This window comes from Pseudoliparis swirei, chromosome 9, assembly GCF_029220125.1.
Source record: "Pseudoliparis swirei isolate HS2019 ecotype Mariana Trench chromosome 9, NWPU_hadal_v1, whole genome shotgun sequence".
Lineage (NCBI taxonomy): Eukaryota > Metazoa > Chordata > Actinopteri > Perciformes > Liparidae > Pseudoliparis > Pseudoliparis swirei.
The window spans coordinates 19758621-19781468 of record NC_079396.1 but is presented as its reverse complement, the minus strand read 5'-3'; the positions used below and the strand labels follow the sequence as shown (position 1 = coordinate 19781468).

General features: G+C 40.8%; 1 protein-coding gene across 1 annotated transcript; it reads left to right on the top strand.

Moving 5' to 3' along the window:
* The first annotated feature begins 10508 nt into the window (after window positions 1–10508).
* Window positions 10509–22301, top strand: marchf9 (membrane-associated ring finger (C3HC4) 9). The gene is made up of 4 exons (XM_056423642.1): window positions 10509–10851; window positions 17674–17829; window positions 20269–20461; window positions 21060–22301. The coding sequence occupies exons 1-4, from the start codon at window positions 10519–10521 to the stop codon at window positions 21389–21391; spliced, it is 1014 nt and encodes a 337-aa protein (XP_056279617.1). The 5' UTR covers window positions 10509–10518; the 3' UTR covers window positions 21392–22301.
* Window positions 22302–22848: the final 547 nt, after the last annotated feature.

Genomic DNA, 22848 nt, shown 5'->3' with positions numbered 1-22848 from the left:
TAAATCATAGGTTAGGGCACTTATAAGCTAGAGCTTCAGCCTCGACCCTTTCGTTCAGCCACTTTCTTCTTTTGTTGAATTCTGATTGTTGTATATTTTGCTGATCGAAATAAACTAAACTAAACTAAAATAAACTAAACTAAACTAAGGGGTTAAAAGGGCCCCATTTGTGAATCCCACAGAACCAAACCCACCCCGGGATGGGGTGTAGGAGTAATCACACGAGGTGATTCTCGCCAAACCGTCCCACCCCGTTGGGGAGGTCGGCGATTCATAATCAGACTCGCCTATGAATCGCTCCTCCCGTGTAGGCGATTCTGAACCGCCTATCGCCCACCGCTCCTGTGAGATTCACAAATCCCTGCTGCTTTGCTGGAAATCACTTCTACTTCCAGACTCTGGTTCGGGGTTCCGTGACGTCACTAGCACCAAAGCGCTTAGATGTCACGTGACAATGTTTCCATGGTGACGGACAAGGTCGCGGAGATCGAAGGCACTGCGCGGATGTGTCGGCGTGTACGTGCTGATCTGGAGTCAGTTTGGTAGGATTTGGGTATAAATAAATTATTTCATTTAAAATATGGATTTTTATTTAAAGATATTCATGTAATTTGCATGCAAAATAGGTCTACCCGAACCAGCGGACAAAAAATTCAACCCGCGGCAACACTTCAAAAGTAGCCCAATTCCGCGGGAAAACCGCGGACCTGGCAACACTGCACACGGCGCAGCCTCCGCTGTCAAAGTTAAATGATAGGCTATCGTAACCTGCTGACAGGGCGGAGTCACCAGAGAAGTTCACAACAATAGTTTTTTTCAATTTTAATCGGCTCAGGCACCGGAAAGAAGCACCGAAATGTGCGTTGCGTTTCGGTCCGGGTAATACCGGTTGTATTGGAACCGGTACCATATTGGCACCGGGTTTCGGTACCCAACCCTAGTGGTGACAGTGCACCACCGGGCAGCCCTAATAGATTGATGTATACATTAACTAGAACGGGCACTCGGTAGAGCGCATACCTTCGCCGCAGCCACTTTTCTGGTACCTTTTCATGACCTTGACCTTTGACCCGATCGATCCCAACATCTAATCAAATGGTCCCCGGATAATAACCAATCATCCCACCAAATTTCATGCGATTCGGTTTAATACTTTTTGAGTTATGCGAATAACACACATACAAATAAATACACAGCGATCAAAACATAACCTTCCGCATTCTCGAATGCGAAGGTAATAATTCACTAATTGTAATTCAGCCATGTATATATGAATCAGACATGGGCCATTCTGCAACATGAGTACTTTTACTTTCTGTAGTTTTTGAATACAGGACTGTTTCTTGTAGTGTTTATCTTTAAGTAAAATATACAGGACTGTCTCAGAAAATTAGAATATTGTGATAAAGTTCTTTATTTTCTGTAATGCAATTAAAAAAACAAAAATGTCATGCATTCTGGATTCATTACAAATCAACTGAAATATTGCAAGCCTTTTATTCTTTTAATATTGCTGATTATGGCTTACAGCTTAAGAAAACTCAAATATCCTATCTCTAAATATTAGAATATCATGAAAAAGTATACTAGTAGGGTATTAAACAAATCACTTGAATCGTCTAATTAACTCGAAACACCTGGAAACACATTTTCAAATGTTTGATTTTGTTTTGCTGTTATAAATCTTTTTTTTTACTTGGTCTGAGGAAATATTCAAATTTTATGAGATAGGATTTTAGAGTTTTCTTAAGCTGTAAGCCATAATCAGCAATATTAAAAGAATAAAAGGCTTGTAATATTTCAGTTGATTTGTAATGAATCCAGAATGCATGACATTTTTGTTTTTTTAATTGCATTACAGAAAATAAAGAACTTTATCACAATATTCTAATTTTCTGAGACAGTCCTGTATAGTGGTACTACTGCCACCACTGTTGACTACAACATGTGTTTTGACTTCCTGTCAGAGTGAAGGAGTTTAGAGTTTAGGAGTGATGACACCAAAGATATGACACAATGTACCACATGATGGCAGCACAGAGTCTCCACTGCTGCCATTTCTTCCTGGTTAGTTGTAATTTCAGTGCTGCCCTGACATAAGTAAATACCTCAAGACAAGCAAGGAGTCTGTACACAGTGGTGGCTTTTTCTAGAGACTATTATCTTGCAGAGTGACTGCATCGAAGTTGACCGTGGATATATGGCGGCTATAAAATGAATTTACTCAAGCGGCAGGTTTTGGTTTATTGTGTTGTCAGAAGGCCATTAATCCATTCAGCTGGGATGGGTCCAGTAATGTGGGGGTGGGGTGGGGGAGATGGGGGCTGGGTGCCAGAGCAGAAGGAGAGCTCAAGTACACTCTGATAGGGGAATAGAGAGGAGATTATTCGGATACCTTTGAACCAAGGTTGTCCTAAATGAGAATGAACGGCTCCTCTGCCCTCATCCCAATGGCCCATGGCAGACTGTCACTGCTGCACCCCCACACACACACACACACACACACTCACACTCCCCTTCATGAAAAGGCGTGACCTAATCTCTAGCGTCGGTGCACCCTGCCAGGAGGCACCTGCAGATTCACTTTCCTGAGACGCAGGGACATTTATGTCGGTGAAATGTGCCTGCACAGGACTTTGGGTCTTGAGTGTTGCCGGTGGCTTGGAACCAGTCTTTTTGGGAAACTGCACCACATATCGCATCTCCTATCCTGTCAGCGTGCTCTCCTGAGGGCCCGATGCCAGTCCCCACCCTGTGATGCATGTCCATATGCCGGGTGTATTAGCTCTGAGAAGCTGGGGAGAATTGCACCAACAGCGATGGCCATCTGTCCTCTTACATATATAGCATGGACTCTGCAAGCACATGAAGGCAGGATCTTAAAACATTTGGTCCATTATATCACACGATGAACAGCTTTCACAAGGGCTTGTCCTATAGGCAGAACTAATTATGTATAGCTGCTCAGCATGGGGCAAGATAAGGCAGCCTTCAGATAGGGACCAATGCATTGTTTCTTATAAAAGTCATATTCTTAGTGGTGGGAGGAGTACTCACATATTTTACTTAAACTACAATAACAACACTATAAACATACTCCGTACAGCACTGAGAAGCTTCTTGGGTTTACATAAAAGATGTATAAATATAATATAAATTTGATATATTCATTAAATTATAAATTATAATATAACAACTTGGAGGTATTGTTGGCACCACAGGGAGGTCTTTCAGAGGAGTTTATTTAAATATATCCTCTAATTGTTTCTATAGCAGATTCACATTATTTTGTGAATATCAACGTAAAGAATTGAATTCTAATTTGGTTCTTAATTTCTCAAATTTTGTTTTAGGCCGACCAATGATATACACATGTAATTGCTATGGATTGCTACAAGTAAAGTCTTATATTTTGGTGTGTTGTTTTGATGATTACTACATATTTATTACATTACATTAAATTTCATTTAGCTGACGCTTTTATCCAATGTGACATAAAATCATGTTACATTCATACACCCATATTTCTATCTTATATCAGAGATTTTAGCACTCAATCTCATAGATTTAGTTACAAGCATTATCTGGATTTAGAGAAAGAACGTATAGCATTCATACCATTCACTAACAAAGTAAAGAGTAAAAATTGTGAATTCTAAATATTATCAACTAAATTTACTTAATGTAAAAGTACTCTTTGTGCAAAAATATTGTCCCTGTGAAGATATATTATTGTATCATTATTAATACTGATGCATCATGCAAGCAATGTACTGTTACAGCTGGTTGAAGTGAAGCTACTTGCTTTATATTCTGTGAGCTGATTCAGTCCAGTGGTTCTCAACCTATAGGGGCCGGACCCCTCCAAAGAATCAGATAATAAATCTGAGGTGTCATGAGGTGATCAATGGGGGGGGGGGGGGGGGGTGCTAATTTAACCTTTGTGTGACCTTAAATATTTATTATTAAACCTCTCTCAGCCTCAATTGAATTAATACCTTTTTTTTTACAATAGCTTTATCAGCAGTGGGAGTTTCCTCCGACACTGGGAATAGGATCACTAGGGATGAACACCAGTGTGGTTTAAATGGGTTCGTATTCTTCCAACAGCACAAACAGGAAGGCAAATCCTACTCATCAGTGAAGTCAGACAAACGGGTCAATATGGCTCTAATGAGACCACTGAGCAGGGATGCATGTTGTCCTCCGATTGAAGGGCAGTAAGGGTGATGCGGGGGTTAATCAGAGGATTCAAGTCTTAAAGTGGTACATCACTTTGAACTGGCACTTAATGTGTTCATACGCTGTCTCCACACGAGGTAACGGATCGGTTCACACGTTTTCAAGTCTGTCTTAGAACAGTAGTCAGGCATGTTAATTGTTTTCTGTAATCGTTTACCCTGATCATACTGGTCATTAAATATATGGAGTATCTTCCAACATGACTATGGAGAGTTCATCATTGGTCACATTATCTCTCTCTCTCTCTCTCTCTGTCCCTCCTCCACAGACACACTTCCTATTCCCCAGGTCCCTTCATTGCCAGTTTCCATCCATCCACCAGATGCACTGAGACTTCCCTCCTTCCACCATCACCTGATTGTCCCACACCTCCTCCTCCTCCTCCTCACCTATTAACACTTCCCTTATCTGCTGGCCTTCCCCGCCCGCCTGCTCACCTGCATCCTATCCCCTCATCAGTATCTCAGTTCACATGCCGACCCAGCTCCTTTCTTTTCCTGCCAAAACATTAAAGTTGCCATGTATAGACCTGGACCTGGACCTAGACATAGACCAATACCTAGACCTAGACATAAACCTAGACATAGACATAGACCTATACCTGGACATAGACCTATACCTAGACCTGGACATAGACCTATACCTAGACCTGGACCTGGATCTGGACCTAGACCTGGACGTGAACCTATACTAGATCTGCACTTGCCTTTCTGTCAATTGTGGTAAACAGCATCCAGCTTCATATTAATTCAACAATACATGTTGAGAACGTGACGGGACATGTTGCTATGGGTTATTTGAGCTCATCTGTTGTTTGTTGTCGGGGTACATTACACACAAAGGGAACTAGAGCTTTAGCTGATGAGATAAAGGAAGAGAAAGGGACAGAAGAAGATGAGGAATTCCAGTGTACATTACATTAAACATAAAGGTGACTTCCTGGTGATCAGACATGAAATCTATACCATAAAAATGAGGGACGTTCAGTCCTTTGGATGCAGACACCGTTAGATAGACGTTTTATTCCTTTCAAATATTCACCTCATTAGCATTTAGCACCAACCCTCCCCCCACACAGAATGATCATAAAATAACCCTCCCACACAATGTGCCATCATGTAGCGCATTGCAGAACAGTTTATTCCAAAGGTGTGTAGTAATGCTAATATATGTTGGTCAAATTATGAGTGAAATATGAACACATTTAGCTGCAGTGTGGTTTTTGTCTATTCTTAATTACTTTGCATAATAACTCTTTTAGGAGAACACGCATGTCACACAGTGGTGAGGTTTGTCTTGTCTTGGGTTTTTGTCTCGTAACTTCCTGTTTTATTTTGAAGCCTAACTCCCCCTCTCGTTTCAGGTCACTTGCTCTTCCTCATGTGTCACCGGTCTGATTGTCTCCCCTCATCCCTGATTGTTTCCACCTGTTCCCCATTACCCTCATGTGCTTATAGTCTGCGTCTCCCTTTGTCTTGCGCTAAAGTGTTTCGTCCTTGTCCGTGCACCTAAGCCAGGGGTCCCCAAACTTTTTCCTGTGAGGGCCACATAACTTTTCCCTTCTCTGATGGGGGCCGGGGTCAGTTTGTAACATAACAAATGTGATGATTGCAGGGGTGCCTAAATGTAAACATGTATTGTTTTGCAGAAAGCCACACATAACCAAATATTAATAAACCTTTCCGGGATCTTCACAGAAAAAAAAGTCAGGAAATAAATAACACTATTTCTGAAATAAATAATAACCAAATACCCCTCTCTGTGTTCTTCACAGAAAAAAGTCTAGGATTTGCGTGGCCAGACTGAAAAAAGAAACCATAATGCGTCTCTGGTATTGTTCAGGAAGCCGGGCCCAATGTGGAGGCGGGCCGTTTCCGGCCCGCGGGCCTTAGTTTGGGGAACACTGACCTAAGCCCTTTGCCACAGCCATAGTCACGTTTTCCCTGAGTATTGCCACTCCACGTAAGTTGTTTTCTGTTTCCTCCTTGGGAGTGATTTTTCGTTTTTGTAAAGTTTCTAGTTTAGCTTCATTTTTGTTTTAGTTGTCAGCCGTTTTTCTGCCCTCCCGTTTGGAGTGATTTTGTGTTTAAGGTAAGCCCTAGTATATTTAGTGAGTTCTTTTCCATAGCCCTTTATTTGTCACTCCTCAAAGAGGTTCGGAATTCAATAAAGTGTGCTTATACGTTCTATCCTCTGCATCTGAGTCCTCATTTTAGTCCAGGCCTATGACAACTCATAGTCCAAAGGTCTTTAAACAAACGATTAGGTGATGCTCTTGCTCCCCTCATTGATCAGTAGAAACAACTGAATACAGTAGATTATATGTAGTGGTGGAGGAAGTATTGAGATGATTTATTTAACTAAAAGTACTGATATCACTCTGTGAAAATACTCCACTCCGAACAAAAGCCCCCCATTCAAAACCTTAAATAAGTAAAAGTATCAACAGAAAAACAGCCGTATTTTGAGCTTTGTGAGCTGCATTTTCCAGCTGATCCAAGAGGGTTTGTAAATAGTTTATTTCGCTGAAGTAGAAACACACAAAGGACATCATTAAACTCATTTTATCACAAACATTCCAAATATAATTCTGAATCCCCAAATTTGAGATACATGATTTTCACTGGAGTCGTATAACATTTGAAAAATTGCTTGTCATGAGGTGCCACGGATGTCGCAGCGAGAGAGGACCCAAGTGCCGACATAACGTTTCAAAACCAATATTTAATTTCAACAAACTACACAGGACGACAAAACGCGGACCAACCGGTACGAAGCCACACTGGGAATGAGACGAACAGGGTTTACATACACAGGCAGGCGGAGGTGATTGGACAACGGGGAACGAGACACAGGTGAACACAATGAGGGCGGGGCCAGCAATCACACAGAAGGAAACAATCAGGACCAGGGCAGACAATCACAGGGAGACAGACGACACAAGGACTTCAAAACGAGACACAAAACGAGACACAAACTCAAGATCATGACATTGCTATTTGAATGAAAGTTGTCACTAAATATGTCAAGCAAATGTAATGGAGTAGTTTATTGGATAAATACTCAAATTTAAGTCTAAAGTAAAAGTACTTTGAATTTGTACTTGAGAACCTGAGTAAATGTAAAATGCACTCACTTGCATTACCCCACTTATTGTGTGTGTAGTATGGTAAAGTCACCAGGAGATTACCACACAGCGGAATTAGTCTCACAATAGGGAAAGTTATCGCACATTTTAATAATCTTGTGTGTGTGCGTTGTATATAGGCAATGATGTTACGGTAGAAGAGGTATGGCATTGCATCAAATCAAATGTAAAGTATATATATATATATATATATATATAGATATATGTAAGAAGCAGAGTGTGAAAAATCAATCAATGTCAATATGACTTTTTGTGGGAAGTGTTGCCATGGAGGAGAATGCAGAGTGTGAAAAGAGTGAGGGGGGGCGGAGCGGGGGTTTCTTCACTGCAGACTAAAGTGACCTCTGCTCTTGTGCCGGTGATGTTTTCCTAATGATCTTGTCTTGGCATCCTGATAAACTGCTCTGAGACAGTTGCTTCTCTGCTGTTTACAGCTTCAAAAACCTGAAACGGTAACGAGCTGAACTCTCAGTCCAGACTCCAGAGAACTGTGTTTACAGCTTGTGTCTGCAACGCTACGGTATCAGCATCAGTCCACAGGGACGTGAGCTATGGCTGCGAGACATCTCCGTTTCCTCAGGTTTTGACAGTGAAGGAAGTATTTAGTATTTAACTGGTACAATCGACAAACATGAAAAAAAATTAGAATAATTTAAAAAAAAGTAAAAGTTCTTATTATGCAGAAAGGCTCATCTATAAAACAGTATATAATCTATATGCAGCCGTTAGAGGTGGCGCTAATTTATAAATTGCTGGTATAGTTTAACCTAAAATAATATTTTACAATTTGGAAGTTATATTCTCTTTTATTATTGAGAATCTGCAAAGTAACTAAATGTATAAAATGTGTGTAGTAAAGTAAAACGTTTAAGTTATCTCTGAGGTGGGGTAGAAATATGAATAAGCAGAATATTGACTCCAGTAAAGCACGAGGATCTCTCTAATGTATTCAATTACTTTCCACCATTGTGGACATATATGAAGTAATTAAAACTATAACTTCACCAGCAGCAGCTACCAAGTGTCTTCTCACACATTATGGAAGTATAACAATCGCATCAAATCATACCAATATATAATATTTTACTGCAGAACAAACACTTTTACCGTGATGCTTTTAGTAAGTATAACACTAATACAACATCATTACCCTGAAGGTTAATGTTCAGTTTAAAGAGGTGTTTATTCAACCTGAGGATCATTCGAAGGCGGCAGTTTGGTGTGTGGTTGATTTAGAGGGCTGTTTCTTCTGGTTGATACAAGTGGGGTGGACACAATAATAGAAACATGGTAACTGAGTGTATATTTGTAATGGAGTTAGCAGCGGTATATAAAGTAATTACAATTATCCCCTTTAGCGGCAACATTAGTGATAAACATTAATGCATCAACAAGTATAATCTAGTGATTTAATATATATAATCTGAAATCGGACAATCTGCACGATGAGTAGGCCAACGTATACTTTTAAATATATTTTTTATGTTAATACTTTAGCACTTTTACTTTAAATGCAGGACGTTTACTGGTAACAGAGTATTACACTGTTGTATTTACTTTCCATCTAGCTACGTCTTCCACCGCGTCCTCAAATATCTGCTCTCACACATCTTATATAGACCACACACGCACGCGCGCACACACCGACACGCGTGCGCGCGCATTAACAGAGAGGTCCAGGTCCGGTTCGTACTTCGCGGGCTCCCGGTTCGTGTGGCTGCAGCGCACACGTCAGCAGAGGGAGATCAGCACCCTGGACAGCGCTGGCTGGTCAATAATAAAGCAGCCAGAGTTCCTTTCCTGCCCAGCTGCTGGGAGCACTGGGAGCGGCGCGTCACCTATCGGAAGAATGGATGACCAGATTCAAAATAACGACTTGTTTACAGGATGAGAGTTTTTTTTCTGTTCTTCTTCTCCTCCTTCTTCTTCTTGTTCTCCCTATTCCGGAAGTAGCTGCTGCGTTGGTTCAATCTCCAAGCCGACCATTTCGAGGAGGAAAATCCGCGCCAGCAGTATCATCACCACCATCTATCTGATCCAATAATCAATGACATTACTTCCGTGCAATTGCTCTCGGATTTGAAGACGTCTCCATGCGCCTTGCCCGCCTGTCTCTCTAATTAGAAACATCGCAGGGTGCCTCTATTATTCTGCCTCTCTCTCTCTCTCTCTCTCTCTCTGACCGTATTTTTTGAGGGGCTCACGATGAAATGCTGATGGACATCGAGGCGAAGATGGGAAGCATGGGGCTTTTGGGTGTTTTTATGTGGCCGTGTTTCCAGGCGATAGGCTTCTGAGAAAAAAATGAAACGGATTGTGTTTTTAATCTCAACGTGGATTGTCGGGGTGTATGGCTCGGATTCTGGAGGCTTTACAAAGAGGAGATGAAATGAAAAAAATGGACCATGATCTGACGCTTGGGATGATACAGTGAGGGACGGAAAAAACAGACATATTATAATTATCCATATCAAACTTCCATTTCATCTCTCATTTTCCTTTTGGATTATGATTCTTGACAAGAGTCCCAGATGTGACTGTATGGATGGCAGGTCGTTGTATTTTACACCCCATCTTCTATTTCCTGGCTCTGTGTTGCTCTCTCTTCCACTCGTGCACTCTCGCGCGGTCTTCTGCTTTGGGTAGCAAAACATGTAGACTATTTTTTGCTGCAAGCCCATGCATCTGCAAAGAAGGTGTATTTGAAGACGAATGGGCCGTGGAAATCAAAACCTGCTCAAGTTGTAGTGTGTTTGTTCCCGAGGTGCGATGGAAGATGCATCGATGGACCGCGTTTACCGAGTTGTTTGAGTAATGCACATTGAAAGAGTGTGTCGGCCAGCTGAAAGGGAAAATCTTTCATCCGCATTGGCTTAGACACACGCCATCAGTGGGGCGAGAGCCTTTATTTTTCTGGATTTCCACTTGATACGCTGGTTGTGGTATTGATGACCATAGTACAATGAGAACGAACCTATTGGCTGAATGAACAATAATAATAATAATAATAATAACAATAATAATACTGAAAATACTACTACTACTCGTAATAATAAAGATTAATAGAGGGAGATGGGACAAAGCCACTTCATTTATTCCAGTCTGGCGGATTCTTTATGTAGCCAAACATGTTCAAGTATCGGATCCGCATGTTTTTTAATGAACTGAAAGTCCTGGTGTTTATGCGATCCGATTCGAGACAGTCCGGCTCAGACACAGAGAGACGGTCCACCACCATGCGAGGTCTGGGGATGGGCGGCTGCGGTTGGCCGCCCTTTGTCGACTGCCGTTCCCGGGATGACGAGGAGGAGTACTACGGCAGCGACCCGCGGCCCCGGAGCCTGGCGTTTGAGGACAAGGAGCCCAAGCTGCAAGTGGCCCTGGACGCCGTGTCTCTGGCCAGCACCAACAGCAGCCTGCGGAGCCCCCAGTGCCGGATCTGTTTCCAAGGCCTAGAGCAGGTAGACACGCATCCTATAATGCTGATGCCTCCTCCTTGTGGAGCAGACTGTTTGTTTCTGTGCCGTGAATGTGCTGCTGAGCCTTTGTGCTGCTGTGGAGAGACGTTTCACCATGCAGGAGTGCAGGATTGTATTTAAATTTGTTTTCCAGGAAGTGGTCGTAGGCTATTATAGGTTCTTTAATGTAATCTGCCATTTTGATTTGTTTGATTTTTTTTGTTGGTAGCAAATCATAAAATGTATATATCTCATTGAGAGGATTCTACAGACATCACACCCAGTCGCCCCTCTCTTTCTCTCTCTCTCTCTCTTTGTTCTCTCTCTTGTTCTCTCTCCCTCCCTCTCTCTTGTTCTTTCTTCACACCTTCATCCTCAAGTACCTCCTTTAGGATGAAGCCAATATTTTAATCACATACAATAGTCAAATTAGTTTTTACAAAAAGCCTAAAATCATACGTGTGTTTCATATCGGGCTTTAAATATAGGGCACTCCCTGCCTCTAAACCCTCGATTTAGTGGTAAATATTTGTCCTTTTTTTCTGATGATTGCTGATGTGGTTGTCTAAATAACACTGTTTGCATAGCCAAGCTGATCGGTGGCGGAGAGGTAGCCGTTCCCCCACACATCTGAAATCCGGCCAGCATAGCAACAAAGAAAGTTCGCCAATTAGGTCTGCAGGATGACAAATAGAGTGAGAGGGACAGAATATGCATGAGTCACAAACATTTTGGAAATGTAAATCAACTGTCCCCTGACCGCATGTGTCACAGAACAGGACAATCAACTAATAATCTCATGACAATCACTGTTCCTGGCCCGACTATGTTGACTGTTGACACAATGACAAATTAGATGAATTTGTCATCCTTTTTTTGTCATCTATTTCTATACTCCATATACTCACTCTTTCTCTCTTACTCCTCCTCTCGGCTTGATTTCCTTTGCCATGCAGAGCCCCAAACAAAACACCAAGGAGTGCATATCTTTTGGTCTGTGGCCAAATGTTGATCTCCCCAGATGTGCAGAAAACTGTGCCGCCTGGCTTAGCAGGTAGCCGTGAAGCCTGAGATAACAATAAACTTTGTAAATTGATACATACAGATTGTAAATCCTGTATGAGCACAGATGGATATTAACATGCAGTCACTTAGAGGCGTATAGATATAGTGTTATTACACCCCATGTGCTAATTTATGACATCTGCCTTCGAGTTTTTTACTGTGGGACATAGTAAACTGGAGATCGGGCTTGTTTGGGATACAAAGTAATTTGATGTTACAGTTGGAGATCAACCCCAGGTTGCTGTCTTGCCCACTCAAAGATCCTCCTTTAATAAAAGGTTGATGTTTGGGACTCAGGGCAATCCGGCAAGGTGACTCATCGTGCAACATGGCTCTCAGCTGCCTCTTTTATAGACAAAGAGCAAGCAAACAAAGCACTGAAGGGAAACCCTGAGACTTCACTATGTCATAGCTTCATTTATTCTGCCTCCACAGCACTCAAAGTACCTTATTCGTCCTTATGTGCAGGGTGTGTGTGTGTGTGTGGGGGGGGCTCACATTTGCCATTTTATTGTTATTTAATTATTCAAGGAGGTCTCAACAGGGGCCGGGATCATGTCGCTGTCAGCGGGCCAATTACCTACAGACATAATCACCTTGCTCTGTGGGCTGTATTGAGTGTGAATCCTTATTAACTGTCTGTCAAAGGTGTCAGTGTGTGTGTGTGTGTGTGTGTGTCGACGTACAGTAACTCTGGATTCACAGAAACCTGCTGGAGGGGCTGGCCGTGTGAGGTTTGCATGGAGATAGGCTACTGGCATGTTGGAGTGAGGAGGAGTGGTGGAAGTGGTGATGATCACCCCTGACTACCCTTTTCACTTGCAGTGTCCAACAGCGTGTTAGGGTCTGCAGCTCGGGGGGTCTGCGGCTCGGGGGGTCTGCAGCTCGGGGGGTCGGGGGCCACATTTTGTCGTCTAAAGGTTACGGCTGAGGAGGAAAACCATTTTCTTAGTCAGAAGTGACACACCACATTAACACCTTCATGCTCCGTGAAGTGGCCTTGAGGGACAAACCCACGCCAGATTTACTGAGCAGGAAGTGTGTGTTTGTGTGTGTGAAAAATGGGTCATATGGAAATCAAGGAAAGTTCACAATGATTTTTGAGTGTGCAGCGTGTGGTACACTGTGTAGTGTGGTGGAGCTGGAATGACATGTTTTTGCATGAAAAAAGGCTTTTAAGAAAATGTTTGCCAATTTTCTATTCATCAACTAATTGTTTTAGAACAAAAAACTACAATATGTTCCTCTGAAATGTAGCAGACTAGAAGTTTAAAGTGGCACGAAACGTAAAAGTACCTCAACACTCGACAGTGCTTGAGTAAATGTAAAGTTGTCACGTGAGTGTGCGTGCATGCATGTGTGTGTGTGTGTGTGTGTGTGTGTGTGTACTCTAGTAGAAGTAAAAATTGCATAAAAGTCAATTCAAGAACAAGCAACTCAAAATTGCACCTAATATTTAGTACCTGCGTGAAGGACTTTCCACTACTGTCAACAGGACAACAACAAATGTTGATGAACGTTTTTGTTTGGGTTAAAATAAGTATCATTGTTACTATTATTTGTATTATTATTATTCAATAAGTGTTAGTGAATCTTCATTGACATAGTTAAAAGAACCAGATGTCCATCAGTAGGACCAATCTTTTGTTCATGTTCAGTGAAGTTTCTTTGGATGGACGAATAACTCACTGTGGACTAAATCTGCTGAAAACGGTCCCCAACAAATACACTACTTTCTGTTTTATTAAAATGTGACCCAAAAAAATCGACCAGCTGCTTTAAGAGATTATTTAACTCTTTTAAAAAGATTCAATGATATTTTTTGTAAGATTTTCAGTTGGAGCCTCATTGTTGGTTTTGGTGTTTTCACAGCATGTGTTGACAATAATCAAAATATAGAAAAACACCATCTTTATCACATAAAAATAAGTAGGTTAATGTCATTTGTCGTGTTGTTTAACAGTCCACTTCACTGCTTTACTCAAACACAGTATACCTCCACACAGTCTAGTTTTATTTGAGCATCAGTAAATCCTGCTAGTCCAGATGTGACCTTCAGTCACATTACAAACATGTGTATAGGGCTAGTGTGTGTGTGTGTGTGTGTGTGTATTACTTCTATCTTTACTTCTATCTTTATTTGGCGTTTGAGGTTCATCAATGTGATTTAATTCAGTTACATTTCATAGGGTTTTTATTTGCCCTGTAGGATCTTTAAGAAGTATCAATGTAAACCCTTAGTTAATAAAAAACCTTTCCAAATAGTTATGATTATTTCTCAGTAGGATAAACATGCAACTTTGATTCTGATATCATCTTTAAACTGTACTGTACTTTTTGCATTGACCTCATTTGCAGAACTTGTTTTTTACTGCATGAAGCTCAAAACAATTCAATTCAATTCAGTTTATTTGTATAGCCCATTTTCACAAATTACTAATTTGTCTCAGAGTGCTTTACAATCTGTACACATACACATTCCTGTCCCAAAACCTCACATCGGATCAGGAAAAACTCCCAAAGAACCCTTCACGGGGAAAAAAGGGAAGAAACCTTCAGGAGAGCAACAGAGGAGGATCCCGCTCCAGGATGGACATGTGCAATAGATGTCATGTGTACAGAAGGACAGATTTAGAATTGAAACACATTCAATGAATATGACAGAGTGTATGAATAGTTCGTAGTAGGCATATTCCATGATCCATCAGGCAGATGGAGGTAGAGAGGAGTAGTGGGCGGAGTCTCAACAGGGCAATGGCATAGTTGGTAGTCGTCATAGTCCACGATCCAGACCTCGATGATCCATCAGGCAGATAGGATCTATGACGTCTCATATGGTCCGATGACCCTATGAGACGTGAAGTCAAAAGGACTCCGGGGAGAAAGCAGAGGTGGTAATGTGCAATAGAGAGATGAAAATTCATCCACAAGGATGGAGAAAAGAGGAGAGAGGTGCTCAGTGTATCCTAAATGTCCCCCAGCAGCCTATAAGCCTATAGCAGCATATCAAGGGGCTGGACCAGGTGAACCTGATTCAGCCCTAACTATAAGACTGTCAAAGAGGAAAGTCTTAAGTCTGCTCTTAAATGAGGTGCCTGTGTCTGCCTCCCGGACTGAAGGTGGAACAAGGTCTGATTTGCTGCAGGTTATTCTGGAGTTGCAACGTTTTCCCCTAAATATGAGCACAGACATTATTTGACTTCTGTAAATAAATAAATAAACATTGTTCACACCTTCAGGTTGGCTTCCAGAAACTAAATGTACGTCCTGTGATCTGTGAGCAGGAGGGATCGATACGTGTGAACATCAAAAAAAGCTCCTTCAGCATTTCAATCTTGAACCTTATTCTGGGATGGATTCAAAAGACACTTTGAAGTTGTGTGAATTCAAATAACATGAGCTTTTATTTATGTTTTATTTATGATTGCGCTCTTAGAAAATCCCTTTCTAAAGAATGGTGTATCTGTCATTGAGTAACTGCAGAAAATGTTCCTCTTTAGAGGAGACGTGAATTCAGACATAACAATCACATTTTATGCTTAAACGGTTTCCGTTAAAGGTGACGGTTTAAAATCATAATCACAGCTTTTAAAGGTCCTTGTTTTTATTTTGTTCTCGTTGATCGTGACATTACCGTCCTCATACAAGCGGGAAAATATTTCCTCACACACACACACTTGGCATTTCAGAAATGTTTTCTTTCATATGGTTTATGTTTAGTTTCCCATATAATTCTGACCTTCTCTGTGTTATCTTTATAATGTCAACAAGCAAGTTATTTTAAAGTTTATGAATGGCATGTGGCTCATCTGCTAAATCCAATCTTGTATGTGGTGGAACACTTGAATACTTTTATTACAAATGGAAAGGCCAGATGGGGGGCCGACAGAGAGCAGGCGGTGCGACGAAAAGAGGAAGCAGTATTGTTATTATTGCGTCAACGCGGTCAAGGGTTGCATACAATCTGAAGGTACTACACTGGTAGTCTGCTAATGCAGCTATTATTGTTGGGAAGTAATGCAATTACATATTTTTGGTAACAGTATCTAAGGGATCCTAATTTAAAATCCAGTTATTAGATAACAGTAAATAATCCCAGTCATGCTCTGTTCATCTTTACTTGCGGTCTTCCTGGGAGTTTGGTGGAAGGTTGATGTCTGAAGCTCGCTCTTTAACACAGGAACTTGTGTTTGTTTAATTACAAAAACAAAGAGTAAAATGAACAATATGCGGTTTGCAGGGTGTTTGTATGTTGGACTATGTTAGTGATTTAGTACAGTCACATGTTGATGTGTAGGATTTAGACATGCTTGTCAGCACATTTGGTTCTCTTTGGACAGGCTGGCTGTTTCCAACTGCTTTTAGTCTTTATGCTAAGCTAAACTAACTGGCTCCAGCTTCATATTTAACAGACCGACATGAGAGCGGCATCAATCTTCTCATTTACCTCTCAGCAAGGAAGAGATGAATATACAGCTGCTGCTTTAAGTTTACATGTCCATGTTTTACACTTTAGTCCAGTTTACAATCAAGTTAGGCTAATGCTTTTTTCAAAATCCAACACCACTGAAGCGAACGCTCCCGACAGTCAATTTGTATGTTTGATGTCTGAGAGATGGACGTTTGCAAAAAGTTCACTCAGAGTTTGTGTGAATCGGCGGCGGCCCGTCTCTTCTTCACCGGTCAGCCTTTGAATCCTCTCCGCTCCCGGCTGCTGTTGTGCTAACGTGTCCCTAACTGATTCACCAACGATTCACACTGATACACCCAACACTGGTTTTTTGAAAGCTTTCATTCATTTGTGATGCATGGATTTTTTTACTTTACTGACCTCTGAGGTGAAACATACCAAAGAAATCTAAAAAAAATTGATGTTTGACGCTGAACAGCGATGACAGCCTGAATGTGGTCATCTGGAATGTGGCAAAAATGTTAACACGCTTCAGGTGCTGAGGGGTGCAGAAGAGACACTAACCTGTTTCTTAGAGACTCCATCAAAATTATTAAGAAAAGGAGAAGGGTCATTTTTATAACTGTTTAAAGCCGAGTATATTCTTATTCTTAACTCATTTTAATTTTGTATTTCAGTCATTCCATGTGATATGTGTCACATTCAAATTTAATTAAAAAAGTTTATCAATAAGATGTGTTCATGTGCGCTAACCGGTCACAAAGGAGCATTTTGTTCATAAGCAGAGGATCCAAGATGGCCGTTTGGCCTTATTGAATCTTATCTCTTCTAGAACAGAAATGAAATGTACCATTTTAAAGTTAGTCAGCACCACACATTTGTTCAGCGTTGTGAGATGAAGCATACTTGATATTATCTAACATGATCTTTTCCTGCGTTTTCAGTTGAACTCACAAACTTAATCATCCGCTCCTTCACAATGAACCAAACTGTAGCCAAGACACGTTGAGCTTTGTTTTTATATAAAACCAAACCCACATTTAAAACATTAACTTAAGAAGAGTGGGAATATTTGGTAAAAGGGACAGATTATTTGTTTGCTTTAAATTTAAATATATGTGTATTGTTAGCGCACATTGGGGATAATAATATTTATTTAGGACGGTGGACCTTCCATCATACAAATGAATGTGACAAGTTCAGACCTCCTACCATCATTTATAGTCCCGCTTACAGGATAAACACAGTTGTTTTGTATTTAAAGCATAATCTCTGTTTGTATTCTTATTTGCACAATATTTGTTTTCCCCTGAATTCATCATGCTGTGTTTTCCTCGTCCCTCCTGCAGGGCGAACTGTTGAGCCCCTGCCGCTGTGACGGCTCAGTGCGCTGCACCCATCAGCCGTGTCTCATCCGCTGGATCAGCGAGAGGGGATCCTGGAGCTGCGAGCTCTGCTACTTCAAGTACCAGGTCCTGGCCATCAGCACCAAGAACCCCCTCCAGGTAACACAAAGGGAATCTGCAGCGCCAACACACACCAACACATCTGTGGAGAAACTGGAAAAAAACAAGGCTGAACACTTCTGCATAATAAGTACTTTTTCTACTTTAGGTATGAGTTGACGCTCATATTTCTGCACTTTTACATGAGTAACATTTTAAATGCAGGACGTACTTGTAACAGAGTATTTTAGAGTACACTTTAAAGGCGTATGTCGTGGTTGGGGCGTGGCTAGACTCAGCTGTGGAGGTGTGTGGGGGAGTGGCTCGGGGAACAGGTGCCAGGAATAGGCCTAATTGGCCTCAGCTGCAGGGGATCAGCTAATGAGTGTATCTACACTCTATGAGGTGGCATAGGGATGGAGGCACGAGGAAGAGGCACAGTCTGCAGTCAAATAAAGGAGATTACAAATAGCTCTAAGTGTGCTTAACCTTTGGTGCTGTGGGGGAAGAAACCAGCATGTAACAGCTAAGGACCAGTTACAGTATAGTGTGTAGTATTTGTTGGGAATCTTACACTGATGTTGTAGATTTCCACCAACTGAAACTTCTCCAGTGCTCAGCGTGGAGGAGAACGACTGTAGCCGATGCAACAACACGAAAACAAGAATGGCCCGACCCAGAGTCAGAGTTTGGTATTTCTTTTCTGTAGAAACATGGCCTTATGTAGATATAAACATCTCATTCTAAGGTAACACAACGATTCTCATTCTTCCTAACGCTGTTCCTTTAAGTTAAAGATCCGAGTTCCCTGCATTCTGCTGAAAATCCACTAAAGCGCTGATAGTGTGCCCGATCAGGTGAATCAGTATCAAGATGCTCGAGGGAATGAATGTAGTCATGTTCTATGAGGTTTGCGGTCGTGAATGAATGAAGGGGAGCTAGTCATCGTATGGGAGAACAAAGCAAAAGTCGGTGCTGGCGGAGACATTTCATAATAACACGCATACAACATGCAAACGCTGCCGCATCAGACCAACACTCTCTTAGAACAAATCTCAGGCCGTCGCTGTGGTGTGAGGACTGTTTGCCATATTGTGCTGACACATTTTCCCTCTGCGTCACTGTCCTTCTGCCCTCCTTTTCAGAGGCAGCCAATGACTCTAAAACCTATTGAGAAGATGCCATGTATGTGTGTGTGTGTTTTTTGACATATTTGTTAATGTGCGTATTCATCATGGACTCATATAGGGATTTCTCTCAGAGAGATATAATATGGTACTACATTATAATACTCCACTATATTTATTTAACAGCAATGGGTTTCTAGTTACTTTCCAGATTAATAATTTAAATGAAAACATATAATAAATGCTATTTATTGTCACAGATTCAACTAATAATGATTCCTCAGTACTTGTTTTCGGGTACATAGAAAAATTGAATTCAACTAATTTGACCAAAAGAAAATGTGATTCTAAAAGTTTCGAGAGGCTTGGAATTGTCAGCTAAAAGTAATGGTTACATAAGCTATGACACGATAAACATTTGTAAAAATAATTGGATATGAATGAAAGATGGTTTTTTTTATCGTGTCATACATGTTATACCATGACAAAGTAGTAAAACAACTAGAGCATCCTTAAAAGTCAGATTTCATGAAATGACTGACAGCAACATTTACTATGTAGCACAGAAAGTAAAAAGTCTTCTCTTCCACAATCTTGAGATAAAAGTGGCAAACTTGAACGCATACAACTTAAACAATCAATCCAATCTTTGCTCCGCTGAGCACCAGAATATTTCAAGGTTTAGTAAAGTTATTTCATGGAATATTAACTATGTTAAGTCATATGAACGAACAAAACATCTTTGGAAGTAGTAAAGCAGTGTCTAAATGGGTCTCCTTGTGCTTCTAATTTTCATTATAATAAAAATGTCCAATGTTTCACAAGAAGTCTGAAAAATTCACAAAAATGAATTTATTTTCTCTTCTATCTCATCTCACGACCACTCAGATTTGTGACCCCTAGGTTGAAAACGACTTAATTTAACTATTAAGTCGTTCAAACTAGCTCAACCTTTGAATTATTAATATCTTCAGTGATAATTAAATGGCACAAAAAATACTTGGAATAAAATCAATTAACATGTAAATAGACCGTATATATCACCGTCAGAGAGATGGCCTGCCACTGGAGGAGGAGGAAACATTTCCCCCCGTAATGGTGTGTGTAAATGGCGACACAATATTTTCTTTAGAACCATGAACTGTTGTATAATATATTTATAGCTGAGCTTGTGCTAAAAAATGTGGAGTAAGGACATGGTGCTGAAAAGGACAAATAATACATTGAAATCAAAAAAAATAACCTTGACTTTGAACAGGATTTTGAATTCCGTTTATCCTTTGTTCACATTGTTCAATTGGTATTTTACTTCAGAAGAGAATCTGAGTTATTCTTCCACAACTCATTTAGACTTGTTTTCCTCCTCCTCCAGTGGCAGGCCATCTCTCTGACGGTGATAGAGAAGGTGCAGATAGCGGCCATTATTCTGGGCTCCCTTTTCCTCATCGCCAGCATCTCCTGGCTCATCTGGTCCTCCCTCAGCCCCTCGGCCAAGTGGCAACGTCAGGACCTGCTCTTCCAAATCTGCTATGGCATGTATGGCTTCATGGATATCGTGTGCATAGGTAAAGATGTGCACACATACATGTGCCAAGAATTGCAAACATACAAATCACACAGCATGATTATGTAAATAGCTTTGGCAGCAGCAGCTATAGACGAATTGTATAAGAATATCACGTGAAAAGTTTGGGCGTAGAAGAAGTTTTAGGTTACAGAGCACGAAGAGATACATTATGCAACAATACATTAATAAACATTGGTTGCATTATGCGAGGCCAAACAAAAAAAACATGTTTTCAGTTCACATTCTCTTGGTTGTTAAGATCATACAAAATACACAGAAACCAAACGACATAAGCAAAAGTAAAAAGATCACCACTACACTACAAAAGCACATTTTAAAGATATCACAGAGAACAAGAGACGCTGTTTTCTAGGGAGCAACCTGGCTCACGCTTCTTGTATAATTGTGAGTCGCTCGTGTAAAACAACGCTGAGAACAGATGGCATCAGATATCTGCAATGTGATTATTGCCAACTGTCTAGGCGAGATGGAAAGCGCCTACCTGTTAAGATGCTGGTTGCAGCCTTTTGAGCTTAATATCTGATCTAAAGCAGCGGGGATTGATTCAGACTGTCCTTCACTCTTCTTCTGCCCAGGCCTCATCATCCACGAGGGATCATCAGTGTATCGAATCTTCAAACGATGGCAGGCTGTCAATCAGCAGTGGAAAGTACTGAACTATGAGAAATCAAAGGACTTGGGCGACCCGCTGAGTTCGAGCAGCAAAACGGGGGCTCGCAACTCTCGCGGTAACCCTCACGGTCTGGCCAGTAGCAGTGGTGGGCGACAGAGCAGGAGGTTAAGAACTATTCTGAACCACCACTGTGGATACACCATCTTTCACATCCTGAGCCAACTGCGGCCCAACAACCCTCGGATCAGCACCACCTCCAATCGGGAAGTGGTGATGAGGGTGACCACCGTATGAGTCGGGCGGGTGAGAGAAACCTCATCAGTGTGTCAGGATGTAAGTGAGAGGACGGACTCATGGACCTTGTTTCAAATACTACAGACACACGTAGACGACAGGAGTCCCGTGAGGAGCCGAGTGACGCCGCATCGACAGACACCTGAGGAATTTTCCTCGTTTCGTACGACAAAAGGAAGCCAGATGCTCCTTTTCAATAATTAACCGAAAATAAGGAGGCATTCAAAGACAAAGAAATGTGTGGAGGAAAACAAGTGTACGCAGGCTTTATAAATGAATCCAAGATGGTGAGACATTTTTTCCAGTTCAATATCAGGATGCAGACATTTCTCTTTGATTTGATCCTCTTGATTTGATTTGTATGTATTATCTTTTTTTTTTTTTTTACTCACTTTGATTTTGTACGAATGTATGATTTTAGAGGAAATCATGTAACTCCATACATGCCAAACATTTCCAGACAACTATGTATAACGATCTTAAAATTTCTACAAGACAACCGATGCTGGGAAATAGACCGAAAACTGAAACCAACAAACAAACATGAGGGCAAACACCGAGATGACACCTGATCAATAAGTCATTAAGTTAAAAAAAAGAAAAAGAAGAAAAGAATAAAAAAAAGAAATCTGTAAGATTTCAGTGACACTTAACCTTTCTGCAATAAAGATACATATGTACATTTTACAGGGAATTTTGCATGGGTATATCATTTTATTCTTCATCACATAACATAAGCACATGACAAATTTGCTCTTTTTCCAATGGTGCTTGCCAAAATAAACACTTTAGAAACATCTGATTTCATTGCACCAACTTTTTGTCAACATGACAAATGGCAGTGTGTTACAGCTATTTCAGCTAAAATACAGACTGTTGCTGCTGTGTGCTGATTCAGATTTGATAATAAGTAAACTATTGGATTAAACATGGGGATCAGATGATCTCTTACTACTCAGTCTCACTCTGTCTCTTCATTACTCCACCTGCGGCTGAAAGCATTCATGATCTGGTCTAATGTGTTGTAGTGTGTTTTGGTGTAAATGTAGTTTGTGGGAAACACAATGGGACATCCTTTATTTTCAATAATTATTTGAATTTATTAAACAGGTTAAAACTCTTCTTCGCTATAGGTGAAATAACTGGAAATCAGATATGTTGAGAGTATATGATCAACAAATAGTAAATAAATCAATTAATTGTTTTCTGAAAAATCCAAACCAGAATTCACAAGAACATCTGTGTTCCCAAGGATATTCAACCAAATCTGAATGAATCTTATATGACCTCTAATTATTCATATTTGCGACTCTTATAGTTTAGACAGACTTGTTTTGAGAATAATTGCTTAATGGATTGCTTACATCATTATTATTTTTTACTCAGTATACAGTGGGCATATTGAGTAAAACTTTAAATGCAGCCCGATGTTTTACTGTTGAAATGAGTTTGAATCA